This window comes from Miniopterus schreibersii, assembly GCF_964146895.1.
Source record: "Miniopterus schreibersii genome assembly, chromosome: 16".
In the NCBI taxonomy this organism is placed as follows: Eukaryota; Metazoa; Chordata; class Mammalia; order Chiroptera; family Miniopteridae; genus Miniopterus; species Miniopterus schreibersii.
Window position 1 is genome coordinate 6,816,681 of NC_138116.1, and position 27,931 is coordinate 6,844,611.

The 27,931-nt window shown below is 42.7% G+C and overlaps 1 protein-coding gene across 14 annotated transcripts in view; it reads right to left on the reverse strand.

The window, feature by feature from the left end:
- Window positions 1-271: 271 nt before the first annotated feature.
- MAP2K6 (mitogen-activated protein kinase kinase 6) overlaps window positions 272-27,931 on the reverse strand; it is a 121,967-nt gene continuing 94,307 nt past the window's right edge. For 9 of the 14 annotated variants that reach the window (XM_081115875.1, XM_081115867.1, XM_081115877.1 and 6 more), the window contains 11 exons: window positions 26,629-26,695; window positions 19,576-19,624; window positions 18,927-19,040; window positions 17,511-17,630; window positions 16,333-16,449; window positions 15,628-15,679; window positions 13,501-13,628; window positions 12,542-12,619; window positions 11,330-11,469; window positions 4,797-4,842; window positions 272-916 (listed from right to left, as the gene is read on the reverse strand). In XM_081115875.1, coding sequence (XP_080972001.1) covers window positions 839-916; window positions 4,797-4,842; window positions 11,330-11,469; window positions 12,542-12,619; window positions 13,501-13,628; window positions 15,628-15,679; window positions 16,333-16,449; window positions 17,511-17,630; window positions 18,927-18,965 — 798 coding nt within the window. In that variant the 5' untranslated portion in view covers window positions 18,966-19,040; window positions 19,576-19,624; window positions 26,629-26,695 and the 3' untranslated portion in view covers window positions 272-838. Of the gene's footprint in view, window positions 917-4,796; window positions 4,843-11,329; window positions 11,470-12,541; window positions 12,620-13,500; window positions 13,629-15,627; window positions 15,680-16,332; window positions 16,450-17,510; window positions 17,631-18,926; window positions 19,041-19,575; window positions 19,625-26,628; window positions 26,696-26,962; window positions 27,056-27,931 lie in introns of all 14 variants that reach the window. The other 5 variants (XM_081115880.1, XM_081115878.1, XM_081115868.1 and 2 more) reach the window with 2 other exon arrangements.

Consider the following 27,931-nt stretch of genomic DNA (forward strand, 5'->3'; position numbering starts at 1 on the left):
CACACACACACACACAGAAAAGTAGGTGGTAGAAAAATCACTTCACAAACCACATTCCATTAATACTACACCACAAATGTCAAGAGAACCAAATCTGTGACTCTTGGAGCTGTGAGAGAAGTGACTTTATGGTTTCCACAGTTGGGGAAAGAGTCTGATCAGGACACCTCACCACTTCATCTAGATTATTTGGTTGTTACCAAGGACTGAGCAGAAATGTGAGAACATGCGGCAGCCACAACAGCGGAGACAGATATTTCACAAGAAGAGCTGCTTGTTGATACTTTTATAATACTCTTAAAGATGCATATTAAATAATTTCTTCTGGACCACAGACACAGTTGAACTTAAAAAATAAAAGCCCTATAAATATTGACAATCCAACCGTGTCTTCTCTACCTCCCTCCTTGCATTAAAATGGAATCTTTGCAACCAAGCGCTTAAACATAAATATTAAAATAATATGTGGGACAGACTACAGGTCTACTTACAATTTCATCACTACTGTAGCACCTTTTGACCAGGGCCAATGCATTCATTTTCATAAAGAACAAGAGAAGTCTGAGAAGCTTAAGGACTCATGGGACACATCATTAAATATTTAATCACCTTTGTAAGTCCTAAGCCTTTATCATATTTCATCCATCTAGACAGTTCATTCTATACTATAGATTCCAAGGCCCCTTTTGGAAGGGGGGAGAAAATGGGGAGAAAAAAGCCTTCTGAGAGGCAGGGTTAAATTATCTCAAGGAGAGTTTCCGTTGGTGTTTTAGTGAACTTGCTTCACCCCGTAAACCCACCGATCCACAGGAGGGTCAACCGATCGAGTCCATTGTTTCTAGTCTCCAACAATCAGTTTTACAAAAGATGCCACGTCTGTTGCTTTGGATTCGTGTAGGGTGAAAAATGGATGTTGCTGGGGAAATAAAGGAAAATACATGGTATTAGTGTTTGTCACAGACCAGGTATGAAATTAGCTAGTTAACAGATCTGGTTGATAAACACAAGTGCCCCATCAAGGGCTAAACTGGACTCTTCCTACCCCATCCCAAATCAAGTTCCTGTCCAGTGATGCAAACATTTTTAAAGATAGCTCCTCTTAGTTGCCTCTCTCCCATTTTGATATGCTCCCCCTTGCTTAAAAATATACGGGGTGTCCCAAAAAATCATACATGTACTTTAACAGCTAATACCTTCAATTTTTAAAAATGAAATGTATTTTAATAAACACTGCCTTTACAATTATTCGAAGTGTGTGTACACATTCTTAGGGGCACCGTAAATATTTAATTAGGCTACATAAGATCCCATCTCTGGTAAAATACAAGGACCAGCAAAGACAGTCCAAACTCTGATTTACACTTAACCTTTCCCTACAAAGAAAAGTTAGACTGATACTGTAGTAAAATAATTAGAAATTTCATAGGTTTATGCATAGTCATTTCTTGGGAAATGGGTGGTGGTAGAATAAAAAACCAGGCCTTTGACATTGGAAAGCTCATTTGGAATGAAAGAGTTAAAGCCAAAGTCACAGCCACAGCCACAGGTTATATTCATGTCTCTTTGAGGAAGAACTGATGCTTCTGTAGATGCCAGAGTCTGGGTCTGTGTGGAGAAAATGCAACTCAGAGGTCAAAGATTGAAAAGCAAAAGAAGTGGTCTATTCACGCAGTTCAGATTAAACCAACTTTACAAGAACATCCAGTCCAGCACTGTGCTGGGGGAACAGACATGGTCTGACATGAGAGGCCATGTACCTCAAAACAGTTCTGAAGGAAATAGAGCCATTTTCTCTGCACCAGAACCATCCTTCTTGAGTAACTCGATTTTTTCAAGGTAAGTGTCCGGCTGTCACCTGGAAGATTCCACCTCTAATCAGGAGATATATCAGCTCATGATCCACAGTTCTCACAGGGGATATAGAACCAACCAACCAGATCAGAAAGGACAGTTCTTTCAGAGAGAGCCAGGGCCCGGTCTCGCTCCCCACTGCCCCCGCCACCAGACAAGGCCACCTTCCTGGTGTCTGCTGGCATTATTTCTGAGGACCAGAAGAGCAGCTAAATGTGAGCACTTCTCCATGTACATGACTCACTCTGTTTCCCCTGACTTTGGATTTTAGTTTATAACCTTCGTGTAGCCCAGCTGTAGGGTTTCTAATTATATTTGTTGTAAACCTGACAGCAGAGGGCTGGGTGAGTCAGCCCTGTGGGGAGCTGGATGCCCACCCATGAAAGTTTTAGGAACAATGCAAATGGGAAAGGAACATAAAATAAATAAAAGCCCAAAGAAGGTAGGTGGTTCCTGTTCAGTATCAGGACACAAAAAATGGAGAAGACTTTTGGCTTTGGCCCATTGGAAGACAGAGGCTTGGTGTTGGCTCAGAGCCTCACATCCACGATATCCACCGAAACTCTTGATGTTGGGCCCTCCGTCCTGAGCTCTCTGGGTAAATAAAATCTAGCATGACTTCTGATTCCTAACCACGCACACAGCACGCTGACCACGTGCTTCACCACCCTGCTTATTAGCTTCCCCACATCCTCTTGACATTTGGCGATCTTTGAATGTACTTCAAAGCCGTTTACTATCAAAACAGGACATGTGAAACCTCAGATTATCTCAGTGACTGCTTCCCAGGCCTGCCCTCCCTCCCTACCATGCCTCTGGTTCTGCTGGTGGCTTTTAGCTCCATGGATGGAGCCCAAGTCTGTGAATGAATTCAATAACCTGACCTGACATCTTTAAAAAAAATTCTCAGACATCTTCCCATTTATTCTCAGGCTGGGAAAACACTGTGACAGCCAGAGGGCAGGGAGAAGGGAGGCAGGCAGGCAGGCAAAGTGGAAAGTGTGACTCGCCCTCTTGTGTGGGTTTGGAGGCCGAGAAAGGTTAGGGGGGAACCCAGTCCCTTCTATAAGCAGTGCACCAAGAATAGCAAGGACAGCAATCTGGAGATGAGCAAATTGAGCACCATGAAATCATTTCCAGGCTGGGTTTCTCAAAAAAAGAGTCAGGTAGAGGAAAGAAGGACTTTACCAGTGGTTATGCCTAGAGAAAACATGGAGATCCAGGAACATGCTGCCAGGAGCATTGGGGCAATCTACAATCAACAGTGGTCTCCATAGCCTATGTCAACACCTCATCCATTGAGAGGGTAGTTTCCTATGGGTTCAGTCATCCTTAACACTACAATTCAATCTAGAACGTCCCAGGATATTTAGAGAACATTGTCACCTCACTGGGCAATCACTGGTGTTGCCTGGTTATCATTTCTGGTGGTAATCATCTGGGACAGTGGTCAACAATCGGTGGTCCAGGGGCCAAATCTAGCCCAATGCCTTGTTTTCCAAATAAAGTTTTATTGGCACACGGGCCACACCCATTTGCTTACAACTCAATGTGGCTTTTCTCACACTCAAACAACAGAAGTGAGCAGTCCCACAAAGCCTGAAACACTCACTATTGAATCCTTTACAGAAAAAGCTGGCTGGCCCCTCCTCTAGAACAAATCCTACTGAGCCTTGGCTCCCCATGGGAGCTTGAGAGAATATGCAAATGAGATGATCTGAAGGCAAATACACCCACTCCATCCAAGTTAGAAAGAAAAACATTTGAGATTTCTATAAGAGGTCCACGTCTGGGCTAGGGCCTTAATTATAGTGTTCTTCACCTGAAAAAAGGAGTTCTGTTTTCTTTTCTACCTCCTCACCAACTCCTACAATCTAAACAATGGCCTCTCAGCAAGTGTTTTCCCAACACTGAAGTCAAAGAGCTTGGACTCAGATTTTCCACTTAAAAACCTCAATTCCACAGAGAAGCATGGAGCAGTTATGGCCTTAAAAGGCAAGTCCAGATCCAGTACCACAGACACTAATGCCACAAAGGGAAAGGGCTGCCCACACGACCTAACAACATTAATATGCAGGCCACAAAAGACCACAGCGTTAGAATGCACTGGAAAGGTAGAATTTGACATCGGCGGCCAATGTACATTAAGCTAGGACTCAGCATTTTTTCTCGAGTGTGTTCTACTGAAACCTCTGATAAGAGGTCACTTGGAAGGAAAGAGAAAGTTTTGCACTTTCAATAATCAGAAATATGTAGGAAATGTTCTTCTCTCTGAAAATACTGACAAACAAGGCAAGTTTCAAATGGGAGTCCAGGCTCCATAGGACCCCAGGCTCCATAGGACCCCACAGGGGTCACTCATGTCTGTTGCACTTTATGTGAAATTTACTCCCTTTTTCATAGGTAGTGCAAATGGTAAACTGTGAGTGCTTAAGTCGTGTAATTCGAATTATTACGGCTTTGTCTTTTCCCCACTAAAGTAAAAACCAGAAGGAAAAAACAAAGGGATTCTTTCCTCCCTAAACTCCCACCAAAAAGAAGTTTCTTCAATTAATCCTAAATATTTTATCAAAAATTCATCAGTCACATAGCACTTAAGTTTCTCTCATTATTAAAATCTGTTAAATGTGCTTTCTTTCAGTTTATGTCAATAATTTGTGACTCTTTGTATCTTTAAAGTTTGAAAATATAAGTTTTATAGAATAATTTGATCTATATGATGTTGTTTATCAGCATGGAAATACTGCTAAGACGGTGATGTAATAAAAGGGGATTTAGGACACATGAAGGGATCAAGCGTTTTTTCCTTCAGTTCAGTTCCGGTTCCCAGCGTCTCAGTGAGTCAGCTCTTCCAATATGGTTGCTCCACTGTGTTCTAGGTCTTAGGCACTTGTATTGCTGCTAACTGTTAGTTTGGACATGTTTATGACGCTAAGGATACTCACCATAAGTTCTGGATACGTCGGCCGTTCTTTGGAATTCTTCTTCAAGCTTAAAGAGGAAAAAAAAATTAATCACATTAAAATCTAGAAACCATCTGTAGTTTCACTAGACTATGATTTCAGAACTTGCAGAAAACTAAACATAACCAGCGTTAAAAACGTACTGAAAACATAGACCTCCTATCTTGACTTTTATATTTACAAACTATGTTTTAAATCACCCAGGGTGTATCTTAAGGGAAAGAACAGGTGTGTGAGTACATGTGTGTGTTTACTTTCCTTTGATAATAACCAATGACATATAAACTAGCCTTTCTGATCTACAGCCATTCTGTGTCAACATACATATCTACTTTCCTTCAAAACAATGTTTACTCCACCCCCAAGGGAAAAGAAATTGGCAGGTGTTTCTTATGTTACCCTTGATATCTCTTCACTCTCTTCAATACCTTGCTGTCCTTGCATCCCCTAAACATATAATTTGCTTTTATATATTACTGACCAACCCTTCCTGAGATAGATGCAGTACACCCAACAAATTGTCTAAAGCAACACTGCTTGTTTCCGACCTCTGCGTTCTCTGAAAGAAAATGCACACTCAGCCAGTGACTTAGCAATTTTTCTTTTCACAAATATTTTGAGGCCATGCACTCCTGTCAAGTGGCTACCATTCATTCAGCTGTCCACAGACACAGACATTTTAATAACATTTGATATCGAAGACAACAGCAGTAAGATTTCAATCAGAAGAGTCCCACCCCTCCACCCACCCCTATATCCATCCCCAGCCATAAAATGGAAAAAAACAAAAGACGTGGTTTATTTGGAGTTGGAATCCCAGGTTACAGAATGGAGAAAAGGATGGTTTTGAAAATGGTGATTTGCAAGGCAACCTACAGACTCCCCTGCCCGCTGGGTCACAAAATCACACACGAATGGCAAGGAACTTGGCCTGGTGTTGGAGGTTGCTGGGGGTCTGTGTGCATGGATCACTCTGAGCAAATGAGACCTAGTACGTGTGGCGTGAGCTCTGCTCCAACCACACAGAACCAGGGGAGAGTGGAATCGTCGAGACGCTGTGAGAAACCGTGGTTTAAAACAAAAAGAAATGAAGGAAAGAGGAAACTTTGGAACCAAAACAACGGAAAGCAGCCTACCAGATTATTCCAGGCAATTCTGTGGGTAGCCAGGGAACCTGAGACAGGGTACAGGTGGATGTGAGGAGAGGAGTTTCAACCTGGAACTGAGGGCTGATCTAGGACCTAGGGACCTCAGGGACCAGACCACCTATGAGAGAAAGTTTCATCTCAACGGAGGGTAAAAATAAGAGGGAGTTAGAAAGAGGAATTATCAACTGTCGAGGTGAACTGACCTGGGAAGGTGTGCCTGAGTGAAATGAATGGGACCTTGTCACTCCCATGTGCAACTCTGTGTCCCTATCTCTTGAGATTCTACAGGGCTCTCCTAGGGGTTCCCAACTGCGGGGGACTTGGCCCTCCAGCAAGTATTTAGCAATGTCTAAAAGCATGTTTGGTTGGCAGAGCTGGTGGGGGGTTTGGGGGTACCGGCATCTATAGGCAGAAGCCAGGGATGCTGCAAAACATCCTATAATGCACAGGACATCCCCACAACAGAGAATGATCCAGCCCCAAATGTCATTAGAGCCAAGGTTGAGAGCCCTGGGCTACGTATACTAGGGGTACATCCTCATTGCTACCTTCTATCCCTTTCTCCGAAATAAAATTCACTTACAACAGCAATTTTCAACCTTTTCCATCTCATGGCAAACATAAGCTATACTAAAATTCTACACACACCAAAAAATATATTTTTTGCCCATCTAACAAAAAAAAGGTATAGTTTTGATTCATTCACACTGGACGGCTATTGTTGTGTTGGCTGTTGTCATTTTTTTATTTGATAGTCTCAGAGAAAAGTGGTGAGTGCCCCTAACTGAATCAGGTAGTGCATGTTTTAAAAAATCTTGCAGCACACTAGAGTGCCTCAGCACCCTGCTTGAAAATCACTAACTTAGAAGCAACTCCAGCTGGTCCATCTGTCACATGGGTACATGCTCATCACTATCACCTCTCCCTATCCCCCACCCCAAGAAGCAAAAGTTCTTCCTTATAAATTCAAGAGCTACTTCAAGAAACAGATGCGGAAATGCAATCCCAGGAGTGCTGCAGACCTGCAGAGACCCTTGTTAAAAAAAAAAAAAAAAAAGAAGAAAAACCAAATAGGCTAATGCACAAAGCCCTGAATTCCCAGCCATTGTGCAAAAGCAAATAAAAATCCAGACCATCTTTTCTATGATCCAAACAATTTAACTTGCTAAAATAGACCATGAAAAGCACAGGTTCAAGTCAACATTAAACCCACACTCGATACTGAAGCGATTGGTCAGACGGAACCTGAGTCAGTCCTCAGACCCCAGCTCTGAAATGCTCTCCTGAGGACCCAGGCCCAGGGCGACGAGAGTCAGGAAGAAAAGCCTGTCTCAAAGATTAAAACAACAGCCTCCTTTGTCAATCAGAGATCTTGGGGATGCTGCTGAATTCTGACCTTCTACTGGGTAGATCAATGAACTTACAATCTCTTTTCTCCTCAGGTTGAAAGAACTTAAAACTTCTGTTTTTTAAGGACAGGTCACTTTAACTCAGGAAGAGTTTAAGAAAACTTCTCCTAGTATTTTCTTTAAATCTGTAAAAAGAAAATGTGGGGAAAGTCCCCCACATTGATCCATCATCAAACGTTAAGGATTCCTGAAATCTCAGAGACTGCTGACCAGTAGGCGGATTCTCGACTTAAGATCCCTGATTAGAAAACTCAAAATTTACCTCAAGCACCATTGCAGCGTTGATGGAAAATACACAGCAAACCAGGGCTTTTATTGAATTAACATAACTAATAGGACCCATTCTCTCTATCTTTTAAATCAGGGGTGGGAACCTTTTTACTGCCAAGGGCCACTTGGATATTTATAACATCATTGAGGGCCATACAAAATTATCAACTTAAAAAGTAGCCTGCAATATTTGGTCAAACATTTAATTAACTCACCCCTAATGTGATGGCTGGAACTGTGGTGGCCTTGGCAGGGCCAGACCAAAGGATTTCGTGGGCCACATACTGCCCTCGGACTTGACGTGCCCCACCCCTGGTTTAAATGGAGAACACCTCAAAGCACAGCCTGAGGATAGCAAGACACTCAGTGGAAGGTTAGGGGAAAAGGCAAATGTTCCACGTTTAATAGGACGTGCTTGAAATTCAGTATGAAATAACAACGGCAGAGTTCAAAGCTACACTGATTTCTTTTTGGATTTGAGTCAGATCTTTGCATTTTCAAGTGGCTTGTCATTTTCAAGCTTGCAATTAGCTAACAGCCCTAATTCCTCTTCCAAATGCCACAACACACGCTCCCGACCCTGGCCAACACTAAAAAATAGCTTCACGCTCTCTTGAGAACTGCTGGCCTGAAGTTTGTGCTGACCCGAGGATTTCTGCCTATTTGAATCCACCGCCCTCCCCAGGCCCTCACCCCCATCGTTTCCAAGAAGGCGATGTGGTACATCCACAAAATAAACACACACTCCGCCTCTCGAGCCGTACAGATGTCATAAGCTAAATACATAGCCAGTGCCTCTTTTTACTGTCCTTCCTGAACAAGTTGGGAACTATATTTGATTGTCTCTGTCTTATACTAGTTCCTCTGAGTCAGACAGTATCCATGTCTGGGTGGGCCTCCGACACACCAGCACGCCACCGGGCTGCTCAGCTGGGCGCTGAGCCTTCTCCACCCGCTGGAAGGGCAAGCATAAATGAAGTCAAGCCGTCCTGGCCTTTGGGAGCTGGCTTCCAGTGACCTCCTTTGGTCCCCAAGCCTGGGAAGCTATAGGAAAAGACTGCAATGACAAATGTAAGCCTGCTGAACTCCTACTGTCTTGAGAAAGTCATTTGCTAAGCCTTCTGCAGGACTAGCTCGCATGGCTTTTCTATCAGACTTCTCTGTGATGAAACCCCACATGAGGCTTAGATGGGGCACGATTCCCCCCAGGAACTATTTAAAACCCTTATGATAAGAAAGCCACATGGGGGGTAGAAAATACCTTTCAGTGGTCCCTATTTCAAAGTAAGTACACCAAGGAAGGAACCGTAAGATATTTTGTTTTTTCCCTTCAAGTTCATAAGGAATAAATGGCTTAACTTTTTCTTTTCTCCACCCCTCCCCTCAAGATAATGTTTCTCTGAGGTTATTGCAAAAGAAATACATCAGCTGGATATCTGGGGTCTAGAGCTAACTCAGGACATGAGAGGGGTAGCCTGAGAGGGCTTCCTACTCCACCCCACACACCACAATATACTGTCAAACCAACCAACGGAGATCAGGGGAGAGTGGCTAAAAGCTGATTCCCTGAATGAAGGTGTAGAGCATTTAGCACCACTGTGCTGTCATCAAACACTTGGGAAGGATGCATCCCATGAAGGGTCACAGATACTCTGATGGTTATCTAGTTCCAGTTCTATATTTAGCCCAGAGACAGATGTAGGAGATAAAAGCATAGATGTAATTAACCTTTATCGGAAGAAAGGGAACTTTAGTTTCTGGCAAGGAGTGGGTCCCGCTGGCCGAATAAAAGATAACTTTAATAATACACAATACATTTTCTTTATAAATGTTTTTACTTTTCATAAATAACTCAAAAAATAGATAAGATAGAGGCAAAAAAGTAAATGCCTGCAGAGCTGAATTTAAATGCCCAAAAAAGCTCCGGCAGGGAGACCCCACTACGGGAATTTAAATGCCGTCTTTTAAAGGTTAATCTCGAAATCTGAGATTCAATCTTTCACTTTCCAAATCTGGAGTCTCTTTCCCTCACTTACGACAAAGAGTTGGGGCTTTTTGAGATGTCTTGAGGGATCATAGCCTAACTATGTCATAAAAATACAAAACAGGGTCCTTTCATGAAGATGTGTCTCAAATATACCGTTTTCTACGTAGGAAAATAGAGAAACAGCTACAAAAGGGAGTTATGCTCAGAAGCTATCTCCTCTTCATCATGAAATAGAAAGGGTGCTCTTAGGTTATAATCAGTTTTCCATTCTTTCCACCCAGCTCCAGAGCAAACTTAAAATCATCAGAGGTGAAACAACTAGACCGCCACTGGGGGGAGGCGTGCATCTGTATGCTAATACATACGAAAAATTAAAATGCTTCCACAAAGATCTAAGCCATTCATAAAATCATCCAGCCAAAGAAAAAAAAGACAATGGTAGGCCACCATCATACATCATTAGGGGACAATACCAGGGGTGACACAGGGCTAGAGCTAACAACAAGTCCAAGAGGCCTCAGTTTCACCAGCCATAGGCAGTTACTTTGTCTCATCATGTTACCCAATAAAAGCTGTATTTAGAACGCTTCTTCCAATGAGCATGGAGGCCCAGGAATGATAACCCTGAGGAAGCTGTACCCTCAAACAGCCTTCAGAACCCCAGCCCCTTCCCCAGCAGCAAGAGGCCAGCACTGCTCCTCTCCAAGAGTCCCAGCGGGGCCGGTCACCGCCTCTGATTCCCTTCCTTCCCAATGCTCGCCTGCTTCGGCAGGACACTCAGATCAACTAATGTGGCTCCATTCTGTGTTTCCTTTTGGCATCCCTTCCCAACATCTCTTGCAATGATCATTAGCAGCAAGTTACGTTGGGCACCATGGTCCCTCTGCAGACAGAAATCACTAGATTTTCTGGAAAAAACTACCCCTTCTACTACTTTCCTCGATTCCACTGGCAATTTTGATACGAAGTTTACAGCATTAGTATGGCTCCTTTTATCTTTCCACTCCTACCATCATCTTCAGATTCCCTTCTCAGACCCCCGGTGCTGCCCGTCACACCACCCTGGGCACGTATATCCAGTTAGCAAGCACTCTGCAGGAGACAGCCTACAGAACACTAGCATTACTTTGCAAGACGTCTAGGTACCTGAGTAACACTCTGAAATTAGCCACTGTCTTCTCATCCAAGGTGATTCTTTGCATTTTACCTACCTCCCACCCCTGACCCTCCGATGGGCCCCACCATCTTTCTCTTTATGCTCTAATCAACATCCGACTGCTTCAACCTCTCATAACAGAGTTTCCTCGAGTTTATGACATGATGCCTGATGTTTCTTCTGCTTGGAACACCCTTCCCTCCCCTCCTTGCCTTTCACTTGGAAAACACCTCACATGGTGTCAACTCAGGATTTATCTCCTTCAGAAACTCTATCTTTCTCTGAGTCCCCCAAAGACCCTGTGAATACCTCCATCCCTGGACCTGCCACGTTGTACTATAATGATTGACTGGTGAGACTCCACACTTAACTCCAGCTCAGTGAGGGCAGGGACTGGACGGAGGCCTCTTTGCTGCTCCAGCAGGGAGGGTGCCCTCCATCCATGCACAGGAATAACTGTGTGCATAATAGATTAAGCTCACAGAGGAGATTCAGGCTAGCTCCTCTTTCTTTGTGCAGGCACCTGGGGGGCAAGGCACTCTTACCACTGTGAGGTAAAGTCCACGAACTCTTCGGAGAATTTGTCTGCTGGGAGCTGTGGCGATGGCTCCTCGACCACCTGTTTGAGCTGCTGAAAAGGAGTCCCCCATGAGTCGTAGGGAAACCGAAGGATGGCCAACTCGATCTGCATGGGAGAGGAGACCACGGCTGAAATGGGGGCCTTCACAGATTCCCCTGTCTCCTCCAAGGACAACCAGCAGGATGAAACCGTGGGGAAGTTCACGTAAAATTTCAGGGAAAGCAAACTGATAATCTGTTCTCTAGCAAATTCCTCCTCCCCCTCACCCCCCAATTTCCTAGTGCCAGGGATTGTCAATATGATTTTACTGAGCCTGTTTAAAACGAGGTCCTCACCCAAACCCACGGCGGCACTTTAAAATTACAAGCCAGCAGGATGTAAAGCAACCGTGTTTTCAAGGGTTCAGTCTGAAAAGTGATTCTGGACCTAAGACTTTTAAGGAGCTGTGTTCATCTGCTGCCACCTGCAGGTCCCTCAAGGGAACGAAATAAAAACAACCAAGGCCCAAATGCCTGATCTTTTTTTGGACTCAAGTAAAGGCCACTTTGCTGTCACAAGATCACATGTGTTCTGGGCAGGGACGTGAAGTAACTTGCGGATTTAATCAGCTGCTGGGCCTGGGAAGGAGCCAGGACCACAGTGGAGAACCCAGACCTTGGCGACACACTGAGAATCAACGATCAAAGTCAGTAACAAGGCACTAATCCTGTAACTTTAGGGCTGGGCCTAAGGAAATTACACTATTTTATCATGTCTTTTAGCCACACCTGACTTCAGTGGCCAAGACGTCTGTCATAACCATGTTCTGAGAAGCATATGTCCACACACCAGCACTCTTTGAGTAGCTCAAGCTTCCTTGTGCCTTGATTAGAATAATTCAATTTCAAGAAAACGGTCAGGACCTCTAGTGAGGCCCTCTCATTTTCCAGATGAGGACGGTGAGACAGTCCACCGGGGCCCATCTCTACCCAAGGACATACAACTCCTCAGAGACGGGATCAAGAGAAAAACCTGGGTCTGCCCAATGCCAGTTCAGTGTTCCTTCTGCATCATACTGCCAACCACCGCTGCTCAGAACCTCCTGCTGTCTCACGCAGGAAGGATGCCCACGACCAGCATGCAGGGCACTGCTCTCATGCCCAGAACCTTGTCACCCACGGTGGTTATCATACACTACCATTGTGATGCCCAGACTCCAAATGTCGGACTTCACACTGTATCCCTTCTGGTTGAGCTCGGGGTTTATTCTTTCAGGCTGGAGAGGAGACAGAAAAAGACAACAGAGATGACATTCTTAGCTCAGTAACGTCTCCTGGGGTGAGGGTGGCACCAGCTGCCAAATGAGTGGTCTGAAGCTATAAACGTTGTCTCCTGGGCCAGGGAGACTCACCAACTACAGTAAATATCAACGTTACCACTGTTTTGTCTTCATTCTACATTAGTTTTTTTCTTGCAGACAATAATAAATCAAAGTCCCCTCACAATTCAAGACCAATTGCCATTCTCTTGCAGAAGAAACAGGATATAAAGCTACTTTGCCAGTCTAGAATGGAAAACATCAACAGTCCAGAGCTCAGTAAAAAAAAAAAAAAAAAAACAAGAGTCACTGGGTTACCTTCTGGTGTTAACAGGCTGACATACTTTTAGTAAAACTGGGACAAGATACTTTTTAATTCCAAGCACAAGTCCATTTCAACATAGAATACAGCAGAAGTCCTTTGAGTGAAAGGTGGTCCTGAGGTGTCTGCTGATGGGAATGAATCCTCACAGCTATGAACTTCTCCCAGGACTAACCTGACTGACGCATTTGGGTGATTTAAATTCTATTGATTGTTCTGTCCTCAACAAACAAGGTAACACGCCCCTGCAACTCAGCGTGGGAATCTGTGTGGGCTGTATGCATTATTTACATGTTTTTTCAAACAATATACCTTCTTGCTTGATTTTTTAAAAAAATAATACAGATGAAGCAGGTTACTGAGGATTTCAGACAGAACATATTTAAGAAAAAGGGGGGATGCGGAATACTTCTTGCATTTTAATGACATTTCCGTTCCCCCCTCCCCCATAGCCATCCCATTCCTATCTCCTGGCAGGGTCTGAGTTCTCAGCTGCCACCCCCAGCCCTGTACTCACAGCCATGTATGGTTTGCATCCTGCATCGATCGTTTTAGCAACTGAGTCAACAAGGTGGCCACTGATGCCGAAATCGCACATCTTCACTTGGCCCAGGGTGTTGATGAGCACATTGGAGGGCTTGACGTCTGAAAGCAAGGACAACCCGAGCCGGTCACCCCAACCTTCTCGGAAGATTCACTGCTCTACCACCAGAGGGCCTGAAATCTCCATTTCTCCTGCAGCCTACTTTCCCCAGGCCCCACACAGAAGCAAACGCCACCCAACTCAGTGACATACTTCTTACTTTCAACTTGATTTTCTATTTCACGGTGTGTCTTTCTTGTGGGATTGTGTGAATCCACCAGTGGATAAGAACTGTTTCCTCGATTTTATCATCTTCATGCCCTGCCCCCCATCATGTAATAACTTGACAAATTATTACTGAATCACATGTCCAATTCCTCGGGCAGAGTCTGAATTACGGGAGATGAGTAAGTTCTAGAGATCCCCTGTACACCCTTGTCCTGTAAAGAATACTTCACAGTACACTTAAAACTCCGTTATCATGGTAGAGCTCATGTTAATTGTTCTTAGGGCAATAACATAATATTTAAAAGCCCGGTTTCTAATGACCTACTGTACATGTAGTGTAGGAATAATAATAGATCATGGAATGAAAAGGAACCCTGTGACATCACGATATACCAAATACAATCAAATCAACCAGTTTTGACTGAAGCCCCAAGAGGTCACAGAGTAGGACTCGTCATGAACTCAGATATTTCCAGACCACAAGGCAGGTCACAGAATATACATGTGGGTGGAGGCGTATTGTGGAATCCTGCAGCCAGGAAAGGTATGGCACCTACCCACTCTCAAGTAGGTGAACCGTTGTTCTCTCTGGATGATGGAATTACAAATTATAGTTCACTGTTTCCCTGGGACACTTTTCACAAAGTACATGTAATCGGGGGGAAAAAAGTTACTCTAAAACTTTAAAAATTACGCTTTATCATTTTCCCCTTAAATGGAATGATGTATTTCATCTCATTATTTTTTAATTTTATACACATTCTCTCAAGGATGGGAATGAAATATTTCATAATTTTGAAATAAACCCTTAACAATCGTGCTCACACTTATTGGGAATCCACATTTTTCTTCCCATCTGGATTCCACCCCACTTCTTCCTCCCTATTTTTCCAATTTTTAAGAGTAACAGTAGCAACAGGCATACTTTGGAGGCATTTCGCATTATTTTCTGGCTCAGAGAATATAAAAATTACCAGATTACCATGCCCTATTAGCTATCAATACTTTCCATTAATTTTTCCAAAAACCTGGTTAAGCACATCCCTTCCCTCCTCATATTCTACCTATGCTACTCCCTACTTGGTACTTTCCTATTTCTAATGTGTTTTCATGGGCTGTTGTATATTTGCTTATTTCCCTATCAAGAGTTCTGGTGCAGAACTTTAATAAGAATATGTTTTCTTCTCAGATACCTCTCAGGGCATCAATTACAGTGCTGTGAAAATATAATGCTGGAGGATGCCGGGAAAATGATTATCACAGAGAAATGGGCAGACACATGGGTTGGTGAAAGCAATGGGATAGAAGAATGGATAAAAGAAAGGTGAATGGAGAGATGGAGAGGTAACAGGTCAACAGGAAGGGAAAGGGGAAGGAGAGAAATAAAAAAGAGACAGATCTACCAAGGTTTTCGTTTTATCCTGCCTCCTGCCGGCTGTGCTTTATACCAGACCTTTTCACACCTGAAAGTGCACAAGAATTACCATCTGGTTAAAATGCAATCAGTCAGTCTTGTGACCCATGGTTCTGCTTTTCTAACAAGCTCCCAGGTGATGGCCAATGCTGGATGAATTTTGTTCTACTCTCTAGAACAGTCCATGGGGTGATCCCACAGCTCTGCTTGGTAACGGGTATTTCATATTCAACTTTGGTGTAATATGATGCCCTCAGACAAGATAAAGAACAGCTGCGTATATGATTTGCTATCCAGTCCCAAGGGAAAACCCCCTCTTGCCTGACTCCATTCCACCTCCATCCACTGTGGGGTGGAACTCAAGTCAAAGAACCAAACATTAGGAGAGGAGCAGCCAGGGAAGCTCCATGGACACTTACCTCGATGGATGACCGACAGCTTACTGTGTAAGTGTTCTAACGCTTTTACAATCTGCAAGAGAAACACAGGACAGATTTACGTCCCCCATCCCTGGCAAGAAATTGGATGATAAGTATATCCAGGTTTATTATCCCTGACTTAAGGTAACAGGTGAAGGATTTTCTCAAATAGTGGTGGTCCTTTCCCAAAAAATATACAGGAAGTTACACAAATTGGACCCCACCCACCAGAGAGGACTCCATCTTATAGCAGAGACTATGTCTCATTCATATATCTTGGTTTTCATTTGGCCTCCGGGATTTTTTTTTCTCTCCACCCTCCTGAACCTCAATAGCTTTAAAGGGGAAACACTTCATTCCATTTAATTTTTTCTGCTTCCTTCTATGCCTAGGAGTCTTAAGAAAACATGTAATAATCTACAAATGAAAATCAAAGGAATATCAGGATACAGACATCAGGATTGTAGTCATAGCCAAAGAATGCACTGCTGGGAGGCACTTGAACTGGCAGGTAACCACACTGAGCCAGGGACAGAATCTGCACTGCTCAGAGAGAGGAGCATTCATCTCCCCATCCTCAGAAGCACTCCAGCATTCAATGTATGCTGTGTGGTTCTATGGTGGTGTGTCCTCATATTGGGGATACAAAGACACAGGAGGCCTACACGTCCCACATTCTCCTTGTGGGGTCCATGAGGTACTCACAGAAACTGCTATTTTCCCTAAGATGTCCTCTGGAATTGTTTGGCCTTTATCGATCACTTGTTTGTAGAATTTATCTAGCGATGTATCCATGAGCTCCATGCAGATCCAGACATCACCCTGGAGACCAATGAGTTCAGAGATTTTTAGAGGGGATGGGAAAGGGGAAACGAGAAAACAGTGAGCACCTGTCAGGAAGAACTACTTCCTGTTTGAGTTTTTGGAGGAAATGCACAGTGTCTCTTTAAGATCTCAAAGGAATCCATAAAACAAGAAAGATTATCTCCAAAGAGCAAACTAGCAGACAGCCCAGCAGAACTGGCATGGGATCACCTGCTCCTTAATGAACACTAGCATCAAAATACTAATAGAGACAAGCGATAGAATCCCTGAAATCCCAGCCTTTACTGTGACTGCCCCCAGGAGTTAAGTCTGGAAGCCTGCTCCATGTCTAACTTCCTGCATGGAGCACTGGCCACAGTAAATCAAACGCTGGTTTTAACACTGAGGTGAAACATCGTAATCCATAGCATAGTACAGTGAAAAGCAGAGCTAGAGCAAAGAGAGAAACATAAGCCTATATGGTACAAAAGCAGGCTACATAAAGCGCAGCGAGTTGCCAAAAGTTCGGGATATTTCAGACTTAAAAAAAAAAAAAAAAATGAGATTTTTTAAAAAATTGTATTGATCTGAGAGGGGATGGGGGGAGAGAGAAAAAAAGAAAGAGAGAGAAACACTGATTTGTTGTCCCATTTATTGATGCATTCATTGGTTCATTCTCGTATGTGCCCTGACCAGGGACTGAAGCCACAACCTTGGGCTAACTGGACAATGCCCTAACCAACTGAGCTACCTGGCCAGAGCAAAGTATTTCATATGTTAAGGACACTATCCAAATCAGTCTATAGACAATTGACATAGACAGTTCTGCCAAAAGAGACAAAGCAAAACAGAAAGGAGAAAGAGCGGCAGCGTCTTGAACAGGGCTCCAAGCATCTGAAAATACCATCATTTCCAGGCAACTTTGCACCAGGGCACCATGCTATCAATGCAAAGCCAAAGGCTCCTCTAGGAGGCCTGTGCAACAAGAAAGAGCACCAAGACCGTGCACAGCAAGCATGTGATCGGAGACACTTCTTTTTAAGTGACTGTTCTCGACTCTGAATTGAAGGATTGCCTACCTCCCGGAAGAGTGCGCCATAAAAGGTGACCGTAAAAGGGCAGTCCACGGTCCTCATGGAAACATCCAAGTCCATCAGTAGCCTTTTCTGCTCCTGGCTGTTTACTGTGGCCCGGATCCGCTGAATGGGAATACACGGGAAAGTGTATGGTTACTGCTCTGAGGGTGAAGCAGTTCATAACGCAGGGACCTTAAAATTAGAGTCCCATCCAGAAAATAGTACAAAATCCACAGTACAACTTATAGCAACAAACTTTTGAACAGCCAACCTAAGTGATTGGCTATTTGTAACAAAAGAAACATAAGGAAGGCTGTTATTCATTTGATTTTCCGAATAATCCCTGGTTGAAAAACAAAACTGATAACGTATTTTGGAAAATGTGCAAATGTTTAGAAGTGTATTTCCAAGTTGCAAAAACAGTCTGGTTTGTTGTATTATATCTGTTCAGTGCAAAGAGGCCACAGTATAAGTAACTCTGTGGCCCATGTCAAGTCCCACAATATAAGCCAAAAGCCCCTCTTTGGAAACGATTAAGAATATTTGGGCTAAACAGCAACTGTAAGAGAACTGACGTGGGAAATAGGAGGAATGAAACAGAAATGGAGAAATCCTGCGTTCCTATCCCAGTGCTTCCGAGAGAAGAGAAAGCCCTCACATCAGCAGCCTTACAGAAATACAATTATTTCATTAAATCACGGAGACAATATATCACGAGGCTTTCACATATTTTTTGCCTACTTAGCAAAGAGTCTGCAGGAGCACAGACTGAAATCTACAAGCTAAGGTAAAGATATCTCTCCATTCTCCAAAAACACAGGGATCCGAGTCATCTGACCACCCACATTCCTAAGGATGGCCCAAATCTATTAACTCATCTGGAGATGGCGATTCTCCAGGTTCCTCCCAGCATCTACTCGAGAAATATGCACTGGTTATACATTTCTTTTTATAGTGCAGAAACTGTGCAAATTCACTCAAGATGTATTTTACCCTCTTTTTTTTCTTTCTTCAAACAAAGACAATTTTCCCCCTCAATTCTGCTTTCCTGATTTTCAGGGACAATTCTTTAAAAGAAATAGAATATAGAATAAAAAAGACTTTTGAGACATAACAACCAAATGCAAAATGTGAACATTTGTTTGGATTCTATTTTGAGGAACCAATATGGCAGGAATGGGGAGGGAGACAAAAAAAACTTTGAGACAATCAAGGTAATTTTAATTTGGCCCTGGTATCAGGTGATGTTAAGGACATATTTTCCACACATTTGGAGGGCAACCTGCTCCCTGCAAATAATCTTTTCTGTTTTATCCCTTTAAAGATTGTTTTGCTTCTAGGAAGAGGGCTGATTTGCAAAGGGGGATGGACAAAGGTAAACACCACAGACAGAAAAGGTTTGGGGAACGTCAACTCTACCTTCACCGCCATGATCTGCCCGCTGGGCACATGCCGCATCTTCTCCACCACCCCGTACGCACCTCGTCCCAGTTCCACTATAGGCTCCAGGTCATCTGCCTTCACCTCAAAGTTCTGCGAGAGAGGAAAACCATGCAACAGGAAAGACAAAGATGAGCTCGACATAGACTATGCTGTCCTCTCTCTGGTGCATCCCAGCGTTCTAAGGGTTATTTCTGGTCCAGAAGCTACTGATCTAGAAGTTTTTTCAAGCAGCCACTGAAAGCAAGAAGCATTGGGAGATGTTCAGACTCCCAAAACATGCCACCTGCCTGTCACAGGCGATACAGAGATCCAACTCCAACTCAGCCTCCAGACTGCTCAGTTTAAGCTGTCTACACTGGGGCTCGTCAGCTGTTCCTCCTTAAATACATGTGCAACCCATGTGCCTACTGATGATGGCAACTAGATGTGCTTGCACTTTGAGAAACAACCCCCCCCAAAAGAGAACCATCTATTCTTCTCAAATGCCTTCTATCAGGACCGCAACAGTCTGATTTCGATTCGACATTCAAAAATATCAAGAGTTCCACACACTACGTCTGTTTAAATTCAAACAGACAGCATACTACAGAAAATAACTTTTTCAATGAGACAAGACTTTCCTCACCTGATTTCCAATAGAAATGCAAGCTTTAGAGTCTAAATCTCGAGGAGGCCTGAGGAAATAAAGGGAGAGAAAGGAAAAAAAAGTGAGATTTTAATCAAAAATGTCCTTCCGAAATCATATGCGATTGAAGAGATTTTTCTTTAGAAATAAGGAGGAAGTTTATGAATAAAATAAAGCAGCATACAAGTGTTAACAGTGTGGGATTTGGAATAAAATACATTTTAGTTTAGATTACTTAATCCCTTTGAGCTTCCGTTTCTTCTATAACATGAGAATGTTAGTATAACTACCTCACAGAGTAGGAGTATTAAATAAAATATTCCAAGTAAAGTATTTAACAAAATGTCTCACATACTGTAAATATCCGATAAATATGAGCCATATGTATATAGTCATATAGATAATTATATTATTCCAATAAGCCTCAAACTCTTTTTCATCCAAGAACACCAAGTATCCAATGAACTCCCCACTTTTCCCACAACTGGTTTTTATTTGTTTGGTTTTTTTTTGTTTTTTTAAATATATCTTTATTGATTTCAGAGAGGAAAGGCGAGGGAGAGAGAGACATAGAAACATCGATGATGAGAGAGTCATTGATCGAGCCCGCAACCCTGGCATGTGCCCTGACCGGGAATCGAACCCTGATCGCCTGGATCCTAGGTCAATGCTTAACCACTGAGCCACGCCCGGCCGGGCTCCCACAACTGTTAAAAAAAAAAAAAACAATAATTGGCAAATGGTTATCTTAACTCACAAAATTCACAGACCATAAGAATTCGAGCCTGGCTGGTGTTGCTCAGTGGTTGAGCATGGCCCCATGAATCAGGAGGTCAGGGTTCAATTCCTTGTCAGGGCACATGTCAGTGTTTCGGGCTCGATCCCCAGTAGTAGGTATGCAGGAGGCAGCCGACCAATGACTCTCATCATTGATGTTTCTATTTCTCTCTCCCTTTCCCTTCCTCTCTGAAATCAATATATATATTTTTTTTAATTTTGAAATATATATATTTTGAAAAAATATATATCTATTTTTTTAAATTTGAAATCTATCTAGTCCCTGCCTTTGGATGGAAAAAAAAAAAAAGGCTAGAGAGGTGAAATGACTTGCGCAAGGTCACAAGTAATGCAGGTCCCCTGATTTTCAGGTGAGAATCCTCTCTATTCTGTCAGGCTATCTAATTCAGACGCAACATTTCTTCTCAACATAGTGTACATACTATCCAAGGTTCATCCCAGCAGCCAGAGGTCTGCTGAGTTTGTGTCTCCATAAGAGAGTGCACAGTCGCCTCCTGTGTATTTATTTCTACTATTTCAAAGCTGCCTGGATTGATATCAAGCCACTTAGGAGAAGGACGTTTGGCTTTGGCTGTGCCCCTAACGAGGAGCCCAGAAAAGCTTTTTTCCTAAAATAAATGCACCGAAAGCATCACGACACCAGGAGTGTGAGCCAGGAAACAGACTGTTAATATGGCCAAATAATAAAGCCGCGGAGGGGTGGTGCGTGCCAGACCGTCTCTAGAAAAACACAAGGGGAAGTGGGAGGGAGGGAAGATGAGGGAGGAGAGAAGAGAACCCTTTGCCAAGGACAACTTTTCCCAGCCCTGATGTAGTATAACTCCACCCCTTCTGCTGAAACTAAATGAAGAAAGAAACCAATAAGGGAAACGTAGAAATATAAACACAGATGTAAACACGTCTCCGGGCTTTCACAGCAAGCCTTCTCTTGCCTCTTTGAAATCCCTTTGAAATGCACCGAATACCTAAAATAAACTTTCCTATACAAACTGAAAACCAGGGCCTGGGAGGGAGGGAGAGAGTGGAAAGCACACACGCACACGCGCGAGCAGCGATGTTTTTCTATATCTTGTGTTTCGGAGCAGGGAGTGTTTCTTCAGAAACACTTCTCCAGAAGGATTAAGTTAGTAAAAATCTGATTTCGCATTCTCCAAATTCCCAAAGCTCTTTTCCTCTAGTCCTCACTATTTGTTCGTACTAACTGCAGTGGAACTTTGAAATAAAGACAGATATTGCTTGAAACATGTGACTAATATAAACAATAAAAAACCCTTTGCGATGGTTCAGCATTCTTCCTTTTAAAAGCCACAGAAAGGTCGCTAGCCTTGGGGGCTACCTCTGTTCTCTTGTCACCCAATGAGGGGATTGGGTAAGACCCCTTCCAGGTCTGACGGTCTGGAATTCACACCAGGGCTCTACCAAGTACAGCCTGTGGCCCGGCTAAGAATCATTTTTACAAGTTATAGGGTTATAAAAATACAAACAACAAAGAATATCCGACAGAGGCCACTGTCGCCCAGGTAGCCTAAAATATTTGCTATCTGGCCTTTTGCAAGAAGAGTTTGCTGACTGCAGCTTTATACTAACTTCACACCATACCTCTACCAAAGAGGAGGGTTCTGTGCCATTTTCCAGGCTGAGAAAAATGAAACAGAAAAACTGCTGAAGCCACAGTCCTCAACAGAGCTGAAAATAAAACTCACATCACCTGACTCTCAGTGACCTAAGGAGGAAAGGATATATGCTGAAAACTGGGTTAGGTGCTTTACCTGCAGCTCATGAATTATTTAACACACACACACACACACCTCTTCCTATGGGTACCATTACTCCCATGTTCCAAATGACTTTAGCTAACCTGCTCCTAAGTGGTGGACCCGTAATTACAATCCAAGTCTGACTGAATCCAAGGAACCTGCTCTCACCACTCAGGCTTCCTCTAATGAAAATGATCAATCCACCCACACCTGCCTCAGGCCGTGGGGCTCATCAGGTCCGCCAAAAGCATCAAGCGATGGGGCCAAGACTGACAGGTCGTATTGGGTTAGCTGACACTGTGTCCTGTCCAAGGCTGGGCACGTAAGTTTGCCTGGGGCACGGAGTTTCTGGGTAGGAGGTTTATACTGTGGGTGGATATTTTCTATCACTTTTTCAATATTTTCATCCACTGAGGAAAGAACCAAGCTTATTAACAAAGTCCTTCCCTGGAAGGTATTCCAAAGGGCACCTAGAGTTAGTGGGGGTTTTTTGTTTTTTTTTTAAACATGTCTTTACTGATTTTGGAGAGAGGAATGGAGGGAAAGAGAAAAACATGATTGGAGTCATTGATTGGCTGCCTCCTGCACATCCCCTACTGAGGGTCGAGCCTGCAACCCGGGCATGTGCCTTGATCTGGAATCTCCTGGATCCTAGGCTGATGCTCAACTGCTGAGCCACGCCAGCCAGGCATAGAGTTAGTGTTTTATATGAACAACAAGCTTTGGTGTATTCTAATTTGAGTAATCAGTTCACTGGTTATTGTTATAACTATTCTTCTACTCAACAATATTGATGAAGCATCTACCTGGGCCAAAGACTGGGCTAGACCTTTACATAAAATATCTTCTTTAATTTTCACAACTCTTAGAAGTATTATTATTTCTCTTGTAATGTGAAGAATTGACATAGAAACAGATGAAATAATTTAAGGTCATTCAAAGAGATGGTGATATTAGAACCCAGAGCTATGCCATATGACCTTCTCAACTGCAGAAGTAAAAGATCCTGCTCTCATGTCATAGCCAGGGACTGTTTGGCCACAGTCTCTACCAGTCTAATATGTGGCTAAAAGGACATACCTGAGAGTCAGAGGGCCCTGAATCTGTATGCCAGCTCTCCCACTTAAAAATAGTGAAGCGATAGTAATAACAGTACCACGCTACCTTCACTAAGAAGTTACCATGGGACAGGCGCTAGGTCACTTAGTATGGACTACGACACCTAATCTTCATAGCGACTGCATCGTCATTTATTCCTGTTTTTCAGGAGGGGAAACTAAGTCTCAGAAAGGTTAGGTAACTCATCTAAGGTATTCAGCTAGTGAAGTTCAGATCCCAAATACAAATCTTGGCACTCTAGCGCCAAAGCCTGAAGTCTTGCCCACAAGGCTATGCTCGGCTGCTTTTGAGCAAGGCACCGGACCCATTTACAGGTCTGTTTTACAACTTATAAAGTGAGAGTAATAGCAACTGCCTCCTGAGTTTCTTGTGAGGGCTTAAATGAAAGAACGCTGACTGGCACAGAATCGATTTAGAATGAGTTGCTGCCAGTCAAGTGAGGGGACAGCTCAGAAACCTGAGTCAAAGACACACTGGCATCAGTTACTCAAAGAAAAGGCTCCAGCAGAGGGACCACACACGTGGAACTAGAGAGAATGGAGCTCTGTCCCAGGCTATTTATTTTTGTGCAGTACAGCAGAAGGAGGCAGCATATAACTGCTAAGAGTCACCAAGCCAACCTCGAAAAACTGCCAAGAAAAATGCAAAATGTGGAAGCTACTTCTTTAGGAGTAAACATTTAAGCCTCAGTATTAAAATAACAATTATAATAATAAGGCTTTCCATGAGCTAAAGTGGCATAGTCCACAATAATGCTCTTGGCCCTACACAGGGAAATAGGAAAGTATATTCAAAGTTTACTCTACCCCACGAGGGAAAGACAACATTGAAACTATGTTTATCCTCGCATAGGTTTTTTATTCATTCATTTATAGGAAGGAAGGATTTACGGTGGTTTTCAAAAGTTTGTAAAATACAGAAAATGAATATAAATTAGAAGGTGAAATAAAAATTTTAAAGGAAAGTAATGTAAGACAGTTGGGAGGTTGATAGAATATATCCCAAAGGGAAAAAAATAAGATAAGAGCAGAAATCAATAAAAATGAAAACAGAAAAATAAAGTTCGTTCTTTAAAAAAACAATAAAATTAATAAAGCTCTAGCAAGATTGACACAGAAAAGAGAGAAGAAACGAATTATTAATATCAAGGGGAAAACCAGGGGATATCACAACATATCTTGAGCCATTAAAGGATATTCAGGAAATACTGTAAGTAGCTTTATTCTCATAAATTCAACAACTTACAAGAAATGGACCAATTCCTTGAAACCACAAACTAACAAAACTTATCCACGATGAAAAAGATCAGCTGACTAGTCATATAACTACTAAAGAAGTTGAATTTGTAGTTAAAAAGCTCCAGAATAAAAAACACACAAGTCCATTTTGTTTCACTGGAGAATTTTAGAAAACATTAAAGAAAAAAATGGAATGTATATATAGAAATATTATGTTGTATACCTAAAACTAAGATAATGTTATGTGTCAATTTTATCTCCAAAATATTTTTAAAGGAATTAACACCTATTTTACACAGTGTCTTCCAGGAAAAAGAAGGAACTCTCACCAACTCATTTTATGAGGCCAGTATTAATTACCTTAATATCAACACACACACACACAACACCCCACTACAGACCAATACCTCTCATGAGCTTAGAAAAAAATCAACAAAATTTTAGCAGATCAAATCCAACAATATATAAAAAGTAACATACCACAACCGAGTGGGAATTATTTGGGGTATGCAAGGCTAGTTCAACATTTTAAAAATCAATCAATTTAATCCATATCCCAGGACAAAGAAGAAGCTATGACAGTATCAACTGATGCACACACACACAAAATTCAACACACATTCATGATAAAATCTCTCAGTACTTCAACCTCATAAATAGCATCTACAAAAACTTAATATCATGCTTAATGGTAAATGTTATTCCTCTAAGATAAGGAACAAAGCAAGGCTGCCTGCTTTCACTAATCTCATTCAACACAGCTCAGGACATCCTTGCCACTGAAATAAGGTAAGAAAATAAAGGTTTAGAATATACAGTTTGAAAAGGAAGAAATAAAATGATCTCTTTTTGTAGAAGGCATGGCTATCTGCACATAAAACTCCAAGAAATCTATAAAAAGCTTCGAACTATAAAGTGAATTTAGAAAGGTCACAGGACAAGATCAGCACAACCATCAGTTGCATTTCTATATACTGACAATGAACAAGTGGAAACCTAAATCAAAAATAGAATACCATTTATAATTGCTCCCCTCCCCCAAAATAAAATACTCAGGATAAAACCTAATGAAGAGAATCTTTATCATGAAAACTATAAAATACTGATGAAGAAGATCAAAGATAATCTAAATACTTGGAGAAATCTACCATGTTCATGGATTGGGAGGCTCAATGTAGGAAAAGATGTCAATTCTCCTTAAATGGATCTATAGGTTAAATGCAATTCCAATCAAAATCTTAGCAAGTATATTTGAAGAGATAGACAAGCTTATTCTAAAACTTATATGAAAAGAAAAAAGCCCTAAATAGTCAAAAATGATCTTGAAAAAGATAAACCTAATGGAAGGAATCACTTTCCCCAGTGTTAAGGCATGCTACATAGCTGCAGTCATCAAGACTGTGATATTCGAAGAGGGATAGACACACAGATCAATGGAACAGAACAGAGAACCCAGAATTAGATCCCTACAGTATCCTCAATTAATATTTGACAAAAGTGCAAAAGCAAGTAAATGGAGGAGGGAGAGCCTTTTCAACAAATAGTGCCAGAGCAACTGAAAATCCATTGGCCAAAAAATAAAGCTCAACCTACACCTCAGGGAGAGGGTGTCCTGCTTCACCGGGACTTGAGCTCACTTGGGGATTTGGGCCAAAGCTTCAGCTAATAAAAAAGTGTTCCTTTACCTCATTTTGCCTTCTGTTTATGTGGGATAGGATCTGGGTGTCAGCATGCTGAGTTCTCATCAAGTACCATTTTCCATCTCAACCCAAGCTTTACAACAGTGGCTCTCACAAGGATTCACTTGTTTGCTCAAATCTATATGGAAAAGGCAAAAAGTCCACACCCAGGGACTTACATAGGACTCTATCTGCCACATGCATCTTTGACATTCAATTTTCAGCCAATGTGAGGGAGACACTGAGTTCAAAGCTACCAATTCAAAATAGATCAACTGACCTAGTGTGGTTATTTCAGTCTCAGAACACTGAGCACAGAGCTTCCCCTTTAGAGGGTGCTTCCTTCTAACAACTATCCCCACAGTCGAGGTATTGCTCACCGGTCCCAAAAACGAACCCCCATTGCCCAGAAATCTGTAAAGTGCAAGTGTTTGGGTGAAAAGGATGATCTTGCCAACTTACGTGGAACTGGTCTGAGGTTGCTCAAATGCTTCTTTTGGGATTTTAAGGCCAGGGTTTCGCTTCTTGCCTATGGGGAAAGATGAAAGGATAAAGTTAAGGTCTCTATCACAGCACTAGCGCAGGGGTGGAGATGGCAGCAGAACGAAAGGGCTGGCCTGGGAACATAGATCTCATTTCTCCATTCAGAGCTCTACTCCCTGCCCAGGAAGTCTGTGAGTGATAAGCACCCATGCACCAGGCTGAGCAGAGCTTCCCAAATGCAGACTGGGGTCGTGGGTGAGGCTTTCACCAGTCACAGGCGAAAAAGTCAGCACAAGAATGCAACTCTATCTACCTAGAAGACCTGGCCTGTCTCACGGGTGGGACCTTGTCATTCCAACTTCTCTCTTGTACTCAACGATGATAATGGTAGACAGTGTTGGTTTATCTTAGAGAGAGGAAGGGAGAGGGAGAGAGAGAAACATCAATGATAAGAGTCATTGATCGGCTGCCTCCTGTACGCCCCCACCAGGGATCGAGCCCACAACCCGGGCATGTGCCCTGTCTGGGAATCGAACCATGACCTCCTGGTTCAAAGGTCAACATTCAACCACTGAGCCATGCCAGTCAGGCAGTACTTTTTTTTCTTTTTAATGTCAGTCAAATGTAATCGCCCTTATCCCAGTAACCCACAATTTTCTACATTGATCTGTGAACAACAGACAGAGTTAACCATGGAGGTAAAATAAAAAAATACTTTCCCACCATCTGCCCTGCCCATTCTCAACCACCTGCCAGGAGCTGAAACATCTGAGAGAGAAATAGAATAATATTTATTTACATTTGCCCTGTTCCAAAAAGGATTAAGATAACAGATGTGTTCATGCAAGGAGGTTATCACGCTTCTCTGGGAGCCAGATGGGCACGTAACTGACGTGTTCATCCCTGGGCTGAAACCACAAGACAGCTTGGCTCAAATACTTTTGTTGATGAGTAAAAAAGAACGAACTGAGAAATGCCAGCTCAGGAAGCAGATCAGAGAAAATCGTCGGGTAAGGGCCCAGGATTTTCCTCATCTAAGGAGATCCTGTGTGTTTGTTTGTGCCAAAGCAGAGCTAGATAGAATACCCAGGATTCCACTTTTTCCCCCACCTCCCCTGTAAGCTGCAGGTGAGCATGCAGAGCTGAATCAGGCCCTGGACAAGGTCCTGGGGAGAGGTTCTGAAGCTGCAAAGGAACTTAAGAAATCAAACATTATAACCTGCTGGTCCCCAGGTCTCCAGACCCCCAGTTCAAGCTCTTTCCACCATTTCACAATGGAAAA